We start from the raw sequence: 20,906 nt of genomic DNA, 5'->3' as shown, positions 1-20,906 counted from the left end.
TCATCGAAAAATGAGGCAGGTTTTATTCCTACAATATATATATATATATATATATATATATATATGTATATGATTGTAAGCCACTGTCAAATTTTGCATACTTTGAATATGAACACTGCGCTGAATCTGCACTTAATAACTAAAAAGTGTACTTAAAGTCCCTGGAATGGTCACCAGTCAGTCGCAGGGGCACATGTAGAGACAAACAACCGTTTACTCTCGCATTCACAACTGAGTGAAAACCCAACCCATTCTGCCTGTGCCAAACTGTGGCGAATGTCCCACACCACTACCAGTGAAGTGAAAATGTCCTCTAAATTTGCCAAATTTGTATAATTAAAGAAAATCGCCAAGGATAACAAAAAAAATGAGGCTTCAAAATCGTGGAAACTCAAGCGGTTGTCTCCGCTCTCAAACGACTTGTCCTTGTCCGCTGAATGCATGAAACCACACCCCGCTACTTCATCTCGCAACTTTCTTATGCCTACGCATAACCACATGTTTGAGGCGCAAAAATATATCCGCTTAAAGCCTCAGGTGGCTGGAACATGTCCCACCGGGTCACGGCAGGGACTTTCTAAGCCGTGACGAGAGGCGCTAGCCACCAGCTCGCGAGCGAGCTAAAGAGCATCCGGGGATCCTGTTGGCGGGTATACGTCCTCGTCTGCAGTCTTACCTCCTCCATCATAACAACTGCTACCGGTGCTAATAAAATAATGTAATAATAATACTCTCATTCAACCAGATGAGGGTCATATTTAATGGGTTTCTCTTACATTACGGTAAAAGGTTTGTACAAGTTTATGCGATCCTGCTACCAGAAAGACAAACAAGGATAAGCTGATAAAATGAAGTGTCCCAATACTATTTGGAATCTGCACTCAGGAAAACCAATCTTAAAGTCTTTAAGAGGATTAGAAAGGGGAGGGGGGATTATATTTGTTTCCTGACTTTTTTGAGACCATTGTGTGTCTCTCGTGTCTTTGTCCCCCTCCCCTCTAGACATTGGCCTTTTGGCCAGAACGGATGCGCTTATCACGGCTTCCAGGGCATGATCGCCGTCCTGGCATCCATCAGCTTCATGGCAGCCATCGCGTGGGACCGATATCACCAGTACTGCACCAGTGAGTTCAACTTGGAAGATGAACGCAACAACATTCAAACAATTGGACCAAAAGAGGCACAGTGTGCTCACTTCAAGCTGTTTCTTTGTCACTCCAAGTTGAAGTTTATTGTTTAACTAACGCATAAAGCTAAAGAGAATTAAACAATATATTTAAACACCAAAATGTTCAACCCAACCATGTAATTTCATCTAATGAAAGTCCGCTATCTTAATGCCAACATATAATGTGAAACGCCATAGATGGGCTTAAAGACGGCATGTATGTTACAGTAATTATAAACCTTCACAGTGTAGCTTTGCTTTTCTAGTTTTTTCTTTGTCTCAGTTTGATTTCTTGGATACACACTCCGTCTACAGATGCTTCTGTAGTTATCTTTACCACATTCACTGCCAGCCTTCCGAGTTGACATGGATATTTGACTTCTAAAGCCGTCAATGGCAGTGAATGTGTTAAAAAGGTGGACATATTTGATGCAGCTCTTGTATTGGTTTCATTAGTTTTTTTCTGGTTAATTTTCATTTAGATTGATTTCTAGGATGAAATGTTGTCTTTCAGGTAACCAAAGTACTAATAACAGCAATTTCATTTGTAAAATTCCATCAGCAAAATCCAAAAGATATCCAGCAATTCTTTTGTAGTTACCTTGGCAAAGGCTGATATTGTTGTGCTACATTGTCTCCTCGCAGGACAAAAGCTCTTCTGGAGTACAGCAATGGTTATGAGTGCCATCATCTGGGTCCTGTCCATCTTCTGGGCCACCGTCCCGCTCATGGGCTGGGGCGTGTACGACTTTGAACCCATGAGGACCTGCTGCACGCTGGACTACACCAGAGGAGACCGGTACGAAAGGCACGCAGAGCAAAAAAAATAAAACAATAACTTAACAACTGCGTATGATATTCTTGTTAGGGACTTTGTCACCTTCATGCTTACCCTAGTGTTGCTCTACTTGACCTTCCCGGCGCTCACCATGCTGTCGTGCTACAGCTCCATTAACAAACACTTCAAGAAAATCCATCACCACCGGGTGAGCGCGCCTAGAAACCCATTTAAAGGAACTGTACACCCTTTGAATTGTGGTCATGGTACAGTGAATTCAAACAATACACTGTTTTCAGTTCAACACCAGTTTGCCGTTGAGGGTGATGCTAATGTGCTGGGGCCCTTACGTCCTCATGTGCATTTACGCTTGCTTCCAAAACGTCAACGTCATATCGCCAAAGCTACGAATGGTGAGCGTCTTCAATCCTAAAACATCACATTTGAACGTTCCCAGCCCTCGAAAACACTCCCCCTCAAAACGCTTGTGCTTCCTTCCTTCCCAGGTGCTTCCGGTGGTGGCCAAGACCAACCCCATCTTCAACGCGCTGCTCTACTCTTTCGGTAACGAGTTCTACCGCGGAGGCGTGTGGTACTTCCTTACCGGGCAGAAGATAGCCGAGCCAGATTTGAAGAAGTCCAAGTCCAAATAGATAAAAAAGATGAGGATTTTCTTGGAACTGTTTGTACAGTTTTAATAATATTTCACTGTGGGTACCTCCTTTTTAAAATGTGACATGATGAAAACTGCCTCCAGGCTTTCATACGACCCTCTCTATCAAGTTTTATGAACAAAGGTATTTGGACACAAATCAAGGAATGATTCAGCAGTTGCCGGGTTCTTCCTGGGTCAAACTGAAAAGGTTACCTTTCTGATCATTCGGACTGGTGCGTATACCGTGCCCCCCTCCCCCACATGCCACCTGCCTTGAAAAATACTTGCTTATAAAAGCCTAAAGTGCTGTCTCAGATACTCTTTTGTATTTCGCTAAACCAAACATGCTTACAAAATACATATTTACCTGTTTAAATATCCCCAAAAGCATCCCTACACATTGGCAGTACGAAAATAAACTCGTTGATGACTTCGAACTGTTTCCGATATGCAATTGCAGTTAATAATAACCCAACTAGTTCATCGCTGGTCAGATAAGTTTTAAAGGTAGCCTACTCCAAATTGTATTTGCAAGAAAAACTCTAACTTGGGTTGAACCCCCCGATTCTTTATGCATCACAAGACTGAATGCTTCCAACTTTGTGGGAACAATTGGCGAAAGGTCCATAAAGGTTTATTTGAGTGAGTTTGGTATGCAAGAACCGGAAAACACATTTGAATGAGAACAGATGGTAAGGCCGGACCTCCCTTTCGGTGTCCCAATACTTTTGTCCACATAGTTGACAGTGAGTAAATCAGTGAATACAACAAATGATGCATTCACGTACTGTATAGACAGGAATGTTAATCCATAAATAAGTAGTTCAGATGGAGTGATTTATTGTAATAATTAAATCATGACTGCAACAACGTACAACAGCTTGGGATCTTTTTTTTGTTTTTTGCTTTCACAAATGACGGGTCCCTGAATGCACTGCGGTGATCTGCTTAACAAATTCGCTCCAGTTAAGCTGCCAGGAGACGCAAGCCGGTCGTCACACTGACCTGCGAGGCACAAAGCGGTGGCGTCAATGGGGGCCCATCGTGGTGGGAGTGGAGGGGATAATGGTTCAGCGGGCCCTGCTGGGAATACAACATCGTCGTATTAACCTTTACAACAAAATCATTCTACTTTCTGGTTGATTGATCTCATTAGATTGTGTACCTCAGTGATTTCTAACCACGTCGTGTGCCATGAGAGATCATCAGGTGTGCCGCAGGAAATTATAAATTTTCCCCAAATTGTTTAAGAAAATGTTGTCCCAGAAATAACGTCTTTTGTTCATCTCTCTATGTCAGTGACATATTGTGACGCAGGCAGAACAATTAAATACTCTTAAGTACTGTATATACTTTTGGTGACATTTTCGTTTGGTGGTGTGGTGTGATATTTTTCTCATGTAAAATAGCTCGGCTCAATGAACCTCACATGCATGTTTTAGGAATGTGCGAGTAAACCGGAGTACCCGGAGAAAACCCACGCAAGCCAGGGGAGAACATGCAAACTCCCCAGAAGTAGGCCATCATGTTGCCTTGAAATCCAGATCAAAAAGCAGCTTAAAGACAGAGATCATGTTGAAACTTTTAATTAGAAATGCTGAGAAAAGGTTGCAAAGTAGATTTCTCAAAAGTTCAATTAGCACTAATATAATCCTCAGAGTAGACCGAGTGCGTGGCGAGGTTAGCATGTGGCATTCTTGGAAAACTTTCACGGAGTGAGCGGCTGGACGAGTGATCCAATTTGGTCCCGAGCCCAAGTTAGAAGCAGCGCTAATAGCGCTAATAGGAAGTCGAGGAGGACACCTGGTCAGGGACGACTATAGCGAGGCTGCAAACAAACCACGTACACGTACAGTATGCATACACTGAGGCTTTTTTAATCCATCAGTCGCATTTCCTCCTAAAGTTCCACAAACTTTTGAATGGTTGGTGCATTTCCATCGCAGAAGCTTTAGCCCGGAACTTGGACATTTTGGCGTTTTTTTTTTTGGGAATGTTTGGACGCAGTGAACGCCCGTTTCTCGCGTTCCAGACTCACTCGCGAGAGAGGGACAATTATCAATTTTTTGTCATAGGTTTACCTCTTCGACTCCCTTGAGTTGACACAAGTACTTGTATTAACCTGTAAAAGATGTATCTTAAACACACTTAAACTTATTAAAACACAATTTTGAAAGTATTTCTGTTATCACTTTCTTGCTGTAAAGATAGGAAGTTCTTGTGGGGGAATGCGGCTTTCACCAAGTTTACTTTAGTGAACAGATAATCTGCCTCCCACCTGTCTTGGAAGTTAACTGTTTTCCATCTTTCGTTTGGCCATTTTTGGGAAGGGGAAGTGTAAATTTGCTCGAGGAGACTGGTAGCATAGTTGCTAACGACTGCAACAGAAAGGGAAGGGGCGCTCTCCGGTATAGACTGACGGGCCAACGCACTAGCAAAGCATTCTGGGATTTGTAATATTAGTGGCGCATGTGCTATATAATGGCGGGCCAGCTCTAATACACATTTGATACGGTCTTGCGGGCCAAATATAATTACATCGTGGGCCAAATTTGGCCCCCGGGCCTCAGTTTGACACAAATGTATATAGAGTCCAAAAGGTGACTGCGCTGACGTCATCACAGCACGTGATTAAAACGGACCAATCACGAGAGAGGATCTCCGCGGCGTTCGACGCGCAGCAACTATTTTTGTCAGGTGCGTGGAAAGCTACGCGGATTGGCTGCGATGGGAAATTCGTCGGTCACGTGATGCAGTCCGGCCGTTGTCGGCACGGCCTGTTGTCATTATATTATATTGTGCCTGTTCCCTTGGACTGTCCTAATCCTCATTTTGTTTTGTTAATGTCCACTGCATCACACCATGAACACGTTTTGCTTCATGAATTTGGCAAGAATAATGTTTTGCGCAGACCGACCAATCAGAGGACAGAAAAAACGTCTGACATCATCGAGAGCCAGCGCTCTGGCCCCGTGACGATGAATGTGACACCTGATTGGTTAGAGAAACAGTGAAATTGCTGGTATATTTAAAGTCAAAATGAAAATTTGTCACACGATTACCTTAGTACAAATTACAAAATAAATTCGATGATTTACAGTATATACAGAATTTCTGTATGATTGGACATTACCACATACAGTGCAATAGTGTAAATCTACTATAATACTCCACGATTCAGTGCATAGAAGTAAATCAAGTACTCATCAAGTGTTATCTTTTAATATAAAATTTAAATATAGACTGTTGAATGACATAATGTCTGTCAATCAATTTTAGTTCATTGAGTGTTTGCGGCACTGTAAAGTACATTTAGTTTTCCAGATCTTTGCTGCCCTCTGCCGGCCACAAATAAGTAGCACCTTCACTAAAGTACTCTACACGTACTTTAAAAAAAATACATGACAACTATTTCCAAAACATAACTGAATGTTGAATGCATGCTAAATGATGAATGTGAGACGAAAAAGCTACAAGATTTAATAATAAATGTACACGTTGGCCACAATATTAGGTGCAACTATATGAGCTGGATCCAAAAATCCTTCCTCCACAATATCATTGCTCAATTTTTAGGCCAAAAAGACAAGTTTAACTAAATGTATTATATAGTTTGCAGTGGGAGGGGCTAATTTTCTAAATTGTTCTACAATTCATTGTGGTGCAGTAGCGTTCTAAGCAGTACACTTACATGAATATTGCTTAATCAATAGCTCTCTAACAGTAAAACTGATTATGAATATAACTAAATTGAGATGTTTTCATTATGATCACGATAATGGGATTTTTAAACAACTATAGTGTGCGTTTCCCATTTTACGCCACAAGGTGTTGCCAGTGTCACCTTCACCAAATTGATTTTATCTTTGTCAAGCTCACGATAGGATTTTAACGGTGACCCTTTAAATATTTGTAAAAATAAAAATTTTCATTTTCTACTCCTTAATTTGTCAAATAGGCTTGCTACTTTCCTCAACCTCCACGGATAACGACAAGGAAATAAAAAGATGCAAATAGAGAGAGGTAAAGTCAATTGCGGTTGATTTCGATTGACAGAGATCTTGGCGTATTATAAGACGTAAAAAAAAAAATTAAAAAAAAAAAACAAAGGGGGGGGGGGCGCAGCAGCGACATGGAGGAATGTGAACCATGATGAACACAATACAAGTTAATTTAAAAAAGGGAAACTACAGTGAAGCCTCACATATTTATGTTTTGGCATGCCACAAATATTTTAGGGGAAACGTATCTGTATTATTTACAGAAAAAAATAACCTATTTGCTGTTTTTGAACTCAGGCCAAAGCGTGTCGAATAGAAATCATGACTTTGGCGCCCTCGTGTGGCATCTAGAGGCAATTACAAAACTTAATTGGATGAGCGTCAATTACTCGTGGGTTTTCTCTTTCAGCGAAAAGGGCAAATTGTATTGCTGCTCCTATAGCTTTAGTGCCAAATAATCAAAATTGATATTGTATATAATTGATCATTTCCTTTTCAGTATAGCCCACTGAATACATGCAAATAACATGCAAAACATGCAACACAATCAAATGTTGTAATGATCCTCGTATGGATACAGCCTGTTTAACCTTAAAAATTACACAAAATGTCCCACTTTTCAAGTATACTGTAGTCCATTTTTTTTAAAAGGCAGTTATAGTTAACTTTTAAATCCGTTGCATTTAATCTCGACATTGGAGATAAATACTCATCCCGTGAGGGAAATTAAGTACAGAATGGGAGTACTTTTGCCACCTCAGAAATTAAGCAACTAAAAAAAAAATTGCTTTTTTAAATCTTGGAATGGTGTTGCTGGAGCGCACAGTGTCTCCCATTGGTTGAAGTGAGTGCTAGCCGGGTGGGTAATTAGCATAAAGGGGGCAAAGTGTTGGGGGGATCCAGTCGGCGCAGTTTGCTGATGCTGATGTCACATCTCTGTGTGAGGAGGAGGGTGGGGAGGGGGCGAGGGGGCGAGGGGGGAAAGGCACCAAAAATAGCGGGTTAATGAGCACCAATGGCCACGGAGGCAGCACTGATGCTGTGAGAGCCGAGCGCAAAAGTGCCACAGGTGAGGATGGAAGACTCAGCGCGTCCTCGGCGGCGCCAGCAAGCTGCAGCCAAGTTCGCCGCGTGAAATTGGAAGCATGGAGGGAGCCCAGGGGTGTGCGTAAATTTGCTCAGAGGAGCGCGCCGATGAGACACTCGTGCACAATTTGACTGGAATAGGAGAAGAAGAGAGCACGTGATGATGAACGCGGACGTGGGATCGTCCGGGCTGGCCAGGTCGGCCGCGGTCAAGCTGTCCGAGATGGGCGCGCGCACCAAGCAGCTGGGCAGCGCCATGCAGGACCCGCACCGGCAGCGGCGCATCATCCTGGTGATCGTGTGCGTGGCGCTGCTGCTGGACAACATGCTTTACATGGTCATCGTGCCCATCATCCCGGACTACCTGGCCGACCTGGAGAACGAGCAGTCGGAGCACGTCCACGTCGTCCTGCACCCGAACGGCAGCGCGCACGGCAACGGCACGGGCGCGAGTCAAGCCCAAAGCAACAACAACTTGGACGTCCAGATCGGAGTTCTGTTCGCGTCCAAAGCCATCCTGCAGCTGCTGGTCAACCCTCTGAGCGGCACCTTCATCGACCGGGTCGGGTATGACGTCCCGCTGCTCATCGGGCTGACGATCATGTTTCTCTCCACGTGCATTTTCGCCTTCGGGGAGAACTACGCCACGCTGTTCGCCGCCAGGAGCTTGCAGGGTCTGGGCTCGGCGTTCGCGGACACGTCGGGCCTCGCCATGATCGCCGACAAGTACACGGAGGAGGGCGAGCGCAGCCGGGCGCTGGGCATCGCGCTGGCCTTCATCTCCTTCGGGAGCCTGGTGGCGCCTCCCTTCGGCGGGGTTCTCTACGAGTTCGCCGGCAAGCGGGTGCCCTTCCTGGTGCTCGCCTTCGTGTGCCTGGCGGACGGCTTCCTCTTCCTCACCGTCATCCGGCCCTTCTCCAACAGGACTCGAGAGAACATGCCGGTGGGCACCCCCATCTACCGGCTGATGATCGACCCGTACATCGCGGTGGTGGCCGGCGCGCTCACGGTGTGCAACATCCCGCTGGCCTTCCTGGAGCCCACCATCGCCAACTGGATGGAGAGCACCATGCACTCCACGCAGTGGCAGATGGGCTTGACGTGGCTGCCCGCCTTCTTCCCGCACGTCTTCGGCGTCTACATCACCGTCAAGCTGGCGGCGCGTCACCCCAACTTGCAGTGGTTCTACGGCGCGCTGGGCATGGTCATCATCGGCGCCAGCTCGTGCACGGTGCCGGCGTGCAAGACCTTCGGCGAGCTCATCGCCCCGCTGTGCGGCATCTGCTTCGGCATCGCGCTGGTGGACACGGCGCTGCTGCCCACGCTCGCCTTCCTGGTGGACGTGCGCCACGTGTCCGTCTACGGCAGCGTGTACGCCATCGCGGACATCTCCTACTCGGTGGCGTACGCCATGGGCCCGGTGGTGGCGGGCCAGATCGTGCACTACTCGGGCTTCGTGCAGCTCAACCTGGGCATGGGCTTGGTCAACGTCCTGTACGCGCCCGCGCTGCTCCTGCTGCGCAACGTGTGCCAAATGAAGCCGTCCTACTCGGAGAGGGACACCCTGCTCGAGGAGGCTCCGCAAGGCTTGTACGACACCATCCGCATGGAGGAGAGGCGGGCCAAGAAGAAGAAGAAGAAGAAGAAGAAGGGCTGCGGCTCGGCGGGCGACGAGAACGGCTTCGACGCTTTCAAAGCGCAGCGGTCGCAGTCCGAGGAGTCGTCCGGCACGGAGTTCGCCTGAGGCGGCCAAGCTTCACCCAAACACCCCCTCCCCACCCCAACCAAATCCTCCGTGTGTCATGCGCAATATAAAACACCCAATCACCAAAATCACCACTGCGTGACTGTGTGCGAGACTTTTTCTTTTCTTTTCATGGTTGCAATTTCATTGTGTGTTTGTTTATTGTAAAAGAAAAAAAAGTGAAGAGAAATGTGGGACCAAATATAAACCGCACGCACATATTCACTAGCACAAAAAAAGGGATAAAAAGCATTTACTATTTTTTAGTCTTTTGGTTTTCACTTGAAAGAGTCATCTTTGAGTATATTGTTGGTGATATTTGGTTTTATATAACAAGAGGGACTGCCACAATCTCATTTTTGTTCTTGTCGTTGGGAATTAAATGTATCAGCACAACCGGATTTGCACAAATGTGGATAACACAAGTTGCACAATGTAAAAAAAAAAAAAAAAAAAAAGTAAAAAAAAATTTAAAATAAGCTCAAGTGTGTGTGGGGTAGGTGTGTGTGTGTGAACGCACGTGTGTGTCGGTATGGAGCATTTTGTCAAGACGAGTCAGATCTCCTTATGACAAATAAATCCGCGTGTTCATTTATTGGCTGTGAGGTTTAATAAATCTCTTTTTGGCTCTGTGACACTTGATGTGGCTTCTTTTCTTATCGATGCATGCGAGAGAAACATTACTCATATAACCAGATTTATAATTATATGGTACTTGGAAACTAAAATGTATGGCAAAAAATACACATGAAATATAAGTAAATGTTTTTAGGCTTTTTATAGCAGTTTCTCTGGAGTTTTATTATTAGTATTTTTTTATTTTTTTTTTAGAATTGCATGGTAAGGCTATATGCCCACGAACCATAAGTTGTTCACCGTAAATGAACAAAACGGGTGTTGTTTAAAACAAACAAAAAAAAAAAGTAGTGTGTTATATTTAAAGTGCAATTTGCTCTAAAGTGTACTCTGCAAAACTTCCCTAATATTTTTGCTTTTCATGGTCGCCCACCCATTTTAAACGAGAGGTCGGCATGCACAACAAATCACGAAATGAACTTCCCACATAGTTGTGGTTCCTATGCGCACACCTATCGTGTGGACCAAGCGAAGTGTGCCGCTATCTGTCATTTTGACAACAATTTAACTGTCGGATGTTGGGGAGGTGGGGGAGGATGCGTTGGGATGAGTTGGGGTGGTGGGGGGGGTTAGATAATATGCCTCACAAATAGATTTTGATGGGAGGAGTTTCATGCCTCCGGGATGGAGGGAGGATAGTGGGGCGCTTAGGTAGAGCCCTTCTAAACACCTTCCTTCAGCATCTTTTTCCACAGCCGCCTTTCCGCAACGTGGAGTGTCACTCAGCCAGTGTGCGTGGGGCCGTGTATAGTGGAGCAGCTCAGATCCAACACCCCCCTCCACACCCCCCCCCCCCCCCCTCCCTCCTCCTCTTCCAAGCTTGGGACTTATCTTAATATGGGATACGGCTAAGTGGACGCGGGGGTCTCGCTGATCTACCTCCGCTGAACAGGTACAGTAACTTTTATTTGGTTATTAAAATGATGATTTTGATGTATTTTTTTAGAATTGCATGACTGGCCGGCTCAAATGCTCTCACAGGACGTGTGTGACCCACGATCCATAGGTTTGCCACCAATGGGCTAAATGGGAGTGGATGGTTTAAAACGGTAACGCACATGCGTATGATGTCCTTTCTGAGCACTGTGACTAAAAATCTAAAAGTCAAATGAGCGCTTGTTATTGCATGCCGCAAATTATATGATGAAAATGGATGAAATGCATATGTACTCGACTCCTCTCTGTATTTTATCATTATTAATGTTACTTTCTTTTGCCTTTGCACGCTCCGTGCAGCCAGCCGGCGGTCCCGACGATTGCCCCGACTGCTCCTGACAGTGAAGATGTCTCGTTCGGAGAGCGAGACTGCCACAGCAGCCCCGGAAGTATGCTAAATTTGATTTTTAATACACTTTTAAATTTCCCGTGTAGCATGCTGCTGCAACTGCAACTCTTAATCAATATTAGGGAGTCTAATGCAGTGATTCCCACCCAGTGTGCCTTAAGAGATCCAATTTCATTTAATCAATTAGAAAATTATGTATTTACGACAAATAACTTATCTTTTTTCAACTATGTGTGCCAGCGACGTACAGTGACAGCTCGGACAATTACAAATGGGACATACATGACCCGTGTATCCACTTTTTGTGCCTTTTTTAAATTTAGTTATTTTATTTATTTTTTTTATGTGCCGTGAGTGTTTTCCAACGTAAACACCGGTCTAATGTCATCCAATGCAAGAGCTGTATCAACATTAAATAGATGTTTATATATTTGAATATATTTCATATAGGTAAATAAGGTAACTAAATAATAAACTAAATATTAGAAAGAGCTCCAATGATGTACCACAACCCTGGTATTTACAGATACATATTAGTTAAATTCATTAACACCATAACTAACCATCATTATCTTTGAAAAGGCATAAATCATGTATTGGATTTTATTGGAGGCTGCAGGCGTACCTAATGTTTTGACCAATGGCTGTATTGTGCCACCTCGTGCCGGTTGTGTTGTTAAAAAGAAGAAAAAAGACCAATTTATGACAGTAACTTGAACATTCCAATGCACGGGTCAGTTTTAACAGCTGGTTGCCTTCGGCAACCATATGCAAATGATCAAACATCAGAAAGAAAAGATAATTCATTGGCATTTATCCACTTTTAAAAAAAAACCAAAAAAAAAAAAACCATTAAATTCATACATACAGTATTCCCAATAGTGCGTGGGAATTTATCGCCTAATGGGCCTTGAAGCATTAGCAATGAATTATTAACTGTCTAATAATTAATGTGTAAAACTAACCTCACTTTCATCCATCTCACTAATGAACAATCGCTGGAAGATGGGCGTGATGACATTTACCAGCTGTTCTCCTGCAATCCAACTGGTGCTGCTTTCCCCTATGATTGTATCAGGGGTTGCCCAAGGTCCCCGTGCCCCCGCTCAAGCAAACGCTGGACACCTACCTGAAGTGCGTGCGACACCTGGTGAAGGACGAGCAGTTCCACAAAACCAAGGCCATCGTGGAGAAATTCGGAGCGCCCGGCGGCACTGGCGAGGTTCTGCAGAAGAAGCTCCTGGACAGGAGGGACAAGATGGAAAATTGGGTATAAACGAGGGCTGGGACAAAATACAGATATCAAAGTGTTGCGCATCATTTTTTGTGACGGCACAGGATGGAATGTTGAGATTATGCCAGCTCAACGTTTAATTATACAGTACAGTGGTGGCTTGAGATGCGAGTGACCCGACTTAGGAGTTTTTTAAGTTACGAGACATCGTTGGGATGATGATGATTATTATTATTATTTTTTGCATCGTCTTGTGACACGAGCACCGTATAGCGGCGGTGGACGCAACTCGACACACTTCACAATCAGCTGAACTTTTGCCAAATAGCGAACCATTCTTCAAAAAAGAGGCTTCGATCTGTTTGTCGCCACTCCCAGTTGAAGTTTACTGTCAAACTCAACATCAAACTCAGAGAATTACTTGCGCATTCAAAACAAACATATAGCTCGGGCTTTAGTCCGCTAGCTTAATGCTAATGTTAACACATAATGGGTAACTGATATTTGAACAAAAACGGTGCAGCGACACATTTACATATACAATATAACCGTACTCATAGTCATATATTTTTTATCCTCTGTGAGGAGCCGAGACGAGCTGAGATGTCTATACTGAACAGACGTCCATGTGCAGTATACACATTTGTTCGTCGTATACTGCCCCCCCTCCCCAGGTGGCCCAGGCACACAGCAGCACAATGGCCATTTAATTGCGGCAAAGTGTGACAAAAACGGTTTCATTCTTTTTAATTCTGTTTAATTATGTCACTGCTGAATGTTTTTATAAAATACAATATTATAGAATGCTATTTTTCACAACAATAAAAATAATAATAATAATAACAATCCCCAAAATTGTTTTTGGGGAGGCTGGAATGGCATTCCCATTCATTTCAATGAGGTAACATGATTTGAGATATGAGTGATTTGAGTTACGAGCGTAGTCACAGAACATGTATGCCAAAAAACAGCTTCGCTTTTCTTTTCATTACTTTTTGGGAAAGTGCACCATCAATAGTTCGCCTTGCGGTCCGGGACCGCAAGGCCTCTGCTGGCCGAAACACTATCAGAAGCATGGACATACATTCACAACCTACATTTCAATATTTGTCCCATGAAATAATTGTAGCTTATTTCCAACGGTCTATGCTCTTTATTTTGTAGCAGTTCTCTCGGTTACACTGCTTCTAGGACATCTACATAGATGTTAGGATTTTTTTGTCCAATCAGATTTCAGCGTCTATGTGTTGCCATGTCTATTTATTTTGCCCAGCGCATTTATCAGTAGTTGTGGCCGATGTAAATTAAGGTATATTAGCTATAGGACTTTCTTTAACCCATCAGATTTCAAGTTCACCCTCACAGGGTCATTTTTCTGTCCTCTGATTGGTTGGTCCGGACAAAACTGCCAACTTTGACTAGCAGAACACGTCTGCAGCAATCTGCACATTAACACCGCATTAATACATTTAATAATCAGCATCTCTGGTGACTCTGATCTATTTAACTTTTTTGGTGGTTTTGTTTTATTAGATAAATATTGATTCTGAACTGCTCCAGAAGATGTATGTGGCACAGTTGCATGTTATGTCACCTTTTTTGTATAGTATTGATGGGTTCTACATGTGACATAACAGTGGTGGGATTTAGAGGTGCATTAAGTCTGATAAGTACCAAATGCACTGCCTGCCACCAAGATCAATAGTTTGTCTTCTTTTTAGGAAACAAATGATGCAGACAAGTGTAACAGTAAAAATGCACAACAACGTGGGATAAAATGTAGATTATAATACCTTCAGGGAAACAATGGTTTAGCAGTGGCATGTTACACTTAAATGTGCTCTTTTTGAACCCTTGATGCTTGACCTTTCGCTGGAAATACTTGTACATGAAACAGTCACCATTGAATGGGGAAAAAAAAAAAACAAGCCAACGATAGAAATCGACTATTACTGCACCACCAGTATTTCGACATTTCTTCAAGAGTTACATTCAACTTTGCTTCAGTCCTTAGCAGCAGTCATCTGCATTGAATCAATCAATTTAGCACATCAGCCTGGGGCCATCTGGCATCAATTAGTTGAACATCTTCCCTGTCTTTTACCTAAAATGATAAACACATGTAATGATCCTGAAAAAAGGACAAGTAAATAAGATTTATTAGAGGCTCTATTTGTTGTTGTTGCTTCGATAGTTCGAAGAGACCCTGGGTGACAGGTCGCAACTCAGCCGGCTCAGTGATATCCATCACAGCTCCCACTCTGGCTGGGCCTCACCCACGCTCTTTTCGCATCCAGCAGGAATGCACCGTAACGGCGTTTCTACTCGGTTGCGCTCAAGTGCCCCAACTCTGAACATAATCCCTCAAGTAAAACAAATCACATCATCCAGTTTTTCCAAATCCTCCAGGTGTACGACTACTGGCTGGAGGACATGTACCTGAGCAACAGGTTGGCCCTACCGGTCAACTCCAGTCCCGCCATGGTGTTTCCTAAGCAGACATTTAAAGATCGTAAGGACGCCCTCAGGTAGGCAACACAGTGTTGTTTGCCAGCATATAAAGACTTTGTTCGAAAACATCCAAAAAGATTAACTGAAGAGCAAACATTCAACATTCCCCCAAGCACTGATCATTGCAATTCTAAAATGCTAACATTGATACTCAAAACAATAAGAAATGGCGAGCAACATTTTGTCGACACAATGTTCGCCATTCGCTTTTGACAGCTTTGATGCAATAACTGAATATCTCCAGAGCACCACATGCAGCTGGTATGACCCACTGCCACGGACAATTATTTAATTGGGAGTGACGAGACTAAGCTCCCCACCGAGGCCGTGAGTCAGGCCTCATCTAGGGGTGTGGTGTTCAGCGGATGCCCCCTTTGCATTGATCTGTCTTCGGAACGTAATAACGCCAAAGACGAATGACCAGCAGCATAAAAGCTGACAAGCTGCCGTGTTTTTCCTCGTTGCCCACGTCGCCCACTCACATAAACACAGCTGAGCATATGCGAGCGTTCCCTCTGTAGCCCGGTAATTTCCACTAACGTGATTACCACCGGTACTTAAAAAGGCGGGAGTGCACCTCATCCTGATTGCTGGCCAGAGGACATTGTGTTTTCAGCCAACCCCTAAACTTTCTAATTCAGACTCCTTACAGATACGCTGCTCGTCTCATCAGAGGTGTGCTAGAGTACAAGACCCTCACTGATGCGTAAGTCACGCAAAACTTGATCAGACTGTGATGAAATTATGAGGCAAGTCTCAACGCGAGGGCTAATCTTTCTCTCTCAGGCGAGCGCTCCCGGTGGAGTTCGCCCGAGGCCAGCTGGCTGGGACCCCTCTGTGCATGGAGCAATACTCCCGCCTGTTTACCTCATACCGCTACCCGAGTCTGACGGCAGACACGCTTAAGGTCCGCGTGAACGCAGCCTCCGCAGCATCGGAGCACATCATCGTGGCGTGCAAAAAGCAGGTCAGGGCGCTGACAGTTGTTGCTCCAGTCCGTGTGGGACAAACTGTGTGACCATTGAATGCATCAATGTGCACGTACACATTACACCCTTGGTGGATCTATGTAGGCGCACCGTGGAGAAGACAGGAGGAGGCTCTTTTACACATCAGACCTACAGCTCCCCTGGGCGTTTGAATGATGGAGAATGATCTTTTAAAACTAACAGAACATTGGCGCGCAATAGCAGGCTATGGAGCTAATTCATTAATTACACGCGCCTCGTGTTAAACGCCAGCTATTAAGCAGGTTTCGATTCCCATTTGTGAATGGGCAGACAATTTAAGAGTGCTGTCCTTGCTTCCTTCTCATCAAATTGAACAAAGTCAGCTAGTTTTTACCCACCTAAACTAACTAGTACTGTTGGGGTGCGCTTGCTAACTGTTTGCTAGGGATCAGCCCAAATTTCTGCTCAGAATAAAGTGGGCTTTTAAATCAACCAACTGTGGAACCGCAGAGTCAGGGTTTTCATCTGGCTATGCTTCTGACAACCATCAATCTGCAACACACAAGGGCCAATCCCCTTGGAGACATCGTCAGTTAACTGAATTACAACGGATTAAATCTACCACTTTGTCTGAGAGCTTCCTTGAGTCGCAACATTACCTGATTATAGCACAGGAGACAGATTTGGGGTTCTTTACACTCTTAGCAAGCAACATATTTTCATTTTGTGTCCTTTAAGTACGAGGCAAAGAACTGTGATTGTGATGAAAGGCCTGATTTGTGGTGGCTATTTTTCTCTGTACAGTTTTTCGCGTTGGATGTAGTCGCCAACAGCAAGCCGCTCGGTGAAACAGAGATCTTATCCCAACTTGAGAAAATCGTGTTAATGGCAGGAAACGCTGAAGAGCGATCTCCTCCTTTTGGTATCCTGACATCTGATGGGCGAACAGAATGGGCACAAGCCCGAGACATTCTGATAAAAGGTGCTAGTATCCAACATTTTTAACCAAAATTCAAACTCGGGATAATAAATATGTCTATCTTCTAGATCAAACCAACATGGACTCTCTGGGCCTGATAGAGACTTGCCTGTGTGTGTTATGCCTGGATGAGGCCAGCGGGACAAAGCCCACTGATACCAACAGGGCTCTGCTCATGCTACACGGTGGTGGGTGGGAAAAGAACGGCGCAAATCGTTGGTATGACAAGTCGATGCAGGTAAGGCCGATGACGCGTCCGCTGTCCGTAAACGTAGTTGGGTCCATCAATTAAAGCCTCTACGTCCTCCTAGTTTGTTGTAGGAATGGACGGAATATGCGGAGTGGTGTGCGAGCACTCCGCGTTTGAGGGTGTGGTTTTGGTGCAATGTTCGGAATATTTGACGAAACAAATGTAAGTTGCTGCAGAAAAAGACTACATTACATCAAAAGTTGAATGGAAATCCATATTTTGTTGTTGTGTACAGAACCAGGACCACATTAGAGGCTGCCAAGCCAGCCAGTAATCGAAAGCTTCCGGCCCCAAGAAGACTCTTATGGAAATGTAACGCCCAAATCAAGGGACTCTTCGTGGCATCCAGAGAGCGACTCCAGAGGTAAACCATCAAGAAACCTTCTTTCCAGAGAGGCCAGGTTTTATACCGTATGTTTTGTGTTTTTCCTCCAGGCTGGTGAATAATCTGGACATGAACGTTTTCACATTCAAAGGTTATGGAAAAGAATTCATCAAGAAGCAAAAAATGAGTCCGGATGCATTTGTACAAGTGGCCCTACAGCTTGCATTTTTCAAGTAAAGAATTCACTTTCAAAATACCGATCACCGTTACGGCGATGTTGCGCTGACTCCACTTATCTTGTGCTCAGGTGCAGCGGAAGGCTGGTTTCCACGTATGAGAGCGCGTCCATCAGACGTTTCCGGGACGGCCGGGTGGATAACATTCGCTCTGCCACTGTTGAAGCCTTAGCTTTTGTCAAGTCAATGACAGATGAGAGGACCGCTTACGCCGTGAGCCATTTTTCTTCAGTTTACTTCCCCATGTTTGTTAATCGAGCCCTCTCTTCACAGGTGCAACACAGCCACCACGCCAAATAGATGATCCCTCCAGACATCCATTAAAATATCGATGATAGAACCTACCTGTGACTGGTGTTTTTCGATTTTCTTACAGGAAAGTGAAAAAATGAAACGACTGAGGGATGCAATAAATGCCCAGACAAATTACACAATTGCAGTAAGTGTGACAATGCTTCATCTAACGACTACTAGTTTTAAAAATCACCAGTAAATCACAGACTGTGTTTGGAATCCAGGGAGAAGGAAATGAGAGAATGATTCCAAACACAGCCAAAGTCCTGAATGGAGTGAGGCGATGAAAAAAACCCATTGGTTTCCAGATGGGTACTAAAGACCCTGACCCTTCATTCTTATACTTTTAAAACATGTTGTTAAGGCTATTACAGGAATGGCAATAGACAATCACCTCCTGGGACTACTGAAAAGCGCCAAGGAGCTTAACATGGAGCGTCCTGAGATATTTTGCGATGAAACCTATCTGGCTAGTAACCAATTCATCCTGTCCACTAGTCAGGTATAGTTATCACTTTAGATCCAAGACATTAGGTGGAAAATTGAAGATCCAGTACACAACGATTGCTTCACTTGAACATCTTCTCTCCTCTGGTCTTCAGGTGCCGACCACGGTGGAAATGTTCTGTTGTTATGGTCCGGTGGTGCCCAACGGCTACGGCGCCTGCTACAACCCGCAGCCAGACCACATCGTCTTCTGCGTGTCCAGTTTCTGGGAGAGCACGCAGACGAGCTCGGCCGTTTTTGTCAAAGCGCTGAACGAGGGCCTGCTGGAAATCAGGGACCTGTGCGACACTTGCGGCGGCGCCGCTACGACCAAGGTTGTGGAGGGCTGCCAGGGGGTAGCAAGCCTCACAGATCAGGGACATAGCGCAGCTACCACTCAACCAATCCTCCACAAACTTAGATTTTAGCTAGGTCAAGATGGATCGTCATTGTCTGTGCAACATAATTAATTTCAACCTCAGAATTCGAGGCCTGAACATTATCATGAGATTATCGTAGGTAGATATGATATTAGTTTTGTGACTGCCTGACTTGGCAGACAAACTGGTCAGCAGCCTTTAGGAAACCAAAGCCATGTTCTCCTCTTTCAGAGTGACTTGAGTGATGTCCAGTATTGTACACATATTCACATAATCGTGGTTCATAAATATAGTAGTGGTGGCCATCTCTGCTCTTTTAAGGTACCAAATGCATGGGCGCCACTGATATACTCTATAAAGTGTATAGCAGAACACATGCCAAACGTTTTCACTAAACATGTGCCATTCTGTTCTATTTATGATCCATTTCATATGTGGAATTCAGTTCTGTGCAAATGTGATGCCGCTGATACTAAAGTTGCCAAAGAGACTGTGTGCAGAAGCCACACATGCTATTCTATAAATGTAGCTAATAGAATAGAAATGACGATCAGTGTTGGAGTCTTGAGATGTGTATGTAGGTGTGTTCTTGATTATAGCAATAATACTTTAAAGCAAGACATAGTGTAAGTGGTGAATGAGGCAAACCACTGTGTTCATGTGTACAGGAAATTAAGTTATTTTTGTAGACGTACCGGTAGTTGTCAAGTAGGGTCAATGCGCAATACCATATATATTAGCCCAGTGAGGGTATACTATATGTGCAATTTATCACATTCTTATATTTATTTGTCAAAGGACCAAGGTGCCATTTCTTTGATAGTTGTCATTACTAGAGTTCTATTTACAATTGTGGCGGGTAGTTCTGGTGGAGTTTAATGTTTAACGTAATGTAAGTCAATTGTTGAACTGTCACAAATCATGCAGCAGTGTTGTCATCCTGTCCATGTCACACACTTGTACACATAAAATTTGAAATGTTTCTATAGTACAATGCAGATATTTTTTTCTATTTCCATTTCAATCAAGACAGCACTAAGCAAAACAAATGCATGTCTAGTCCTATAAAGGACCTGTAGTTTTATATGTCCAAAGCTTATATTATGTTATAAATATATTATTGTTAAATTGTGCTATAAAATATATTATCTAAGAGTATTCAGAAAACAATTATGCCTTAAGAGAAGGTAAATTTATTTTACAATATCTTCCAGCTGTACTAAGTAAATATGTCTATTGGGAGTTTTACATCGGCTGTTTTGTTCGGAATCATGAAAAGTAAAGAATGTGCTGTCTGTGTTGTTCAATCATTGATTGTGTAGGGAATAATAATTGCAGCATATAAGAACAGAGCACTATATTGAGCCAGTCATGAATGTATAGTTATAGGTCAGAAGTAAGAGTATTTTCTTGAATATTATCTAATTAAAATGTGCTATAATACATTTTTTTTTTTTATCATGAATTTTTGTGTACTTGTCTGTTGTGTGCACTATTCTAAACCTGGAATTTCCCCATTGAGGAACAAATAAAGGCTTATTGTATACTGTATTTCATAGTACTATTCTATTACATGGTACATTAACATAAAAAGAACCAATACCAAATGCTGAAAGGTTGGGGTCGACTTTTCACAACACTGAAATTCAGATCCTAAACAAAAATCTAAGAGATGATGATCATCGGAACTCAAACTGGAATAGTATGCGCGGGAGCTAGCAGCACGTACACTTGGGAGAAAGCCAAATTTACTTCCCTATCGGTTTGACCCCCCCCCCCCCAAATATTCAACACCTCATGTAGCTTTCATGAAGTGGTCTAACTGACTTTGGAGTTGTATACATCGTTCAGATTCATAATCTCATCGTAGTAATTAAACAACTCTGCGTGTTAATTGTTATCATAGCT

General features: G+C 43.7%; 4 protein-coding genes across 4 annotated transcripts in view; 3 read left to right on the top strand and 1 right to left on the bottom strand.

Annotated features, from left to right (window-relative positions):
* The first annotated feature begins 10 nt into the window (after nucleotides 1-10).
* Nucleotides 11-2,599, top strand: rgrb (retinal G protein coupled receptor b). Its single transcript, XM_061664013.1, has 6 exons — nucleotides 11-15; nucleotides 1,003-1,124; nucleotides 1,814-1,967; nucleotides 2,037-2,154; nucleotides 2,246-2,359; nucleotides 2,453-2,599. Exons 1-6 carry the CDS (start codon nucleotides 11-13, stop codon nucleotides 2,597-2,599), a joined length of 660 nt encoding a protein of 219 aa, XP_061519997.1.
* A 552-nt stretch (nucleotides 2,600-3,151) lies between these two features.
* Nucleotides 3,152-20,906, bottom strand: part of LOC133395223 (poly(ADP-ribose) glycohydrolase) — a 48,067-nt gene continuing 30,312 nt past the window's right edge. The window contains exons 18-19 of the transcript XR_009767214.1: nucleotides 12,483-12,593; nucleotides 3,152-3,684 (exon numbers count right to left, since the gene is read on the bottom strand). The gene's annotated coding sequence lies outside the window, so the exon portion shown is untranslated. The remainder of the gene's footprint in view (nucleotides 3,685-12,482; nucleotides 12,594-20,906) is intronic.
* slc18a3b (solute carrier family 18 member 3b) lies at nucleotides 7,517-10,060 on the top strand. The gene has a single exon (XM_061663987.1). It carries the CDS (start codon nucleotides 7,849-7,851, stop codon nucleotides 9,430-9,432), a length of 1,584 nt encoding a protein of 527 aa, XP_061519971.1. The 5' UTR covers nucleotides 7,517-7,848; the 3' UTR covers nucleotides 9,433-10,060.
* Nucleotides 10,744-20,549, top strand: LOC133395226 (choline O-acetyltransferase-like). Its single transcript, XM_061663985.1, has 15 exons — nucleotides 10,744-10,960; nucleotides 11,305-11,393; nucleotides 12,432-12,623; nucleotides 14,997-15,115; nucleotides 15,751-15,804; nucleotides 15,885-16,065; nucleotides 16,853-17,030; nucleotides 17,096-17,265; nucleotides 17,339-17,439; nucleotides 17,513-17,641; nucleotides 17,713-17,835; nucleotides 17,910-18,051; nucleotides 18,215-18,277; nucleotides 18,497-18,634; nucleotides 18,735-20,549. The coding sequence occupies exons 2-15, from the start codon at nucleotides 11,352-11,354 to the stop codon at nucleotides 19,044-19,046; spliced, it is 1,944 nt and encodes a 647-aa protein (XP_061519969.1). The 5' UTR covers nucleotides 10,744-10,960; nucleotides 11,305-11,351; the 3' UTR covers nucleotides 19,047-20,549.

This window comes from Phycodurus eques, chromosome 19, assembly GCF_024500275.1.
Source record: "Phycodurus eques isolate BA_2022a chromosome 19, UOR_Pequ_1.1, whole genome shotgun sequence".
NCBI lineage: Eukaryota > Metazoa > Chordata > Actinopteri > Syngnathiformes > Syngnathidae > Phycodurus > Phycodurus eques.
Note: the sequence above shows the minus strand (reverse complement) of the source record. Positions and strands in the feature narration are given on the sequence as shown.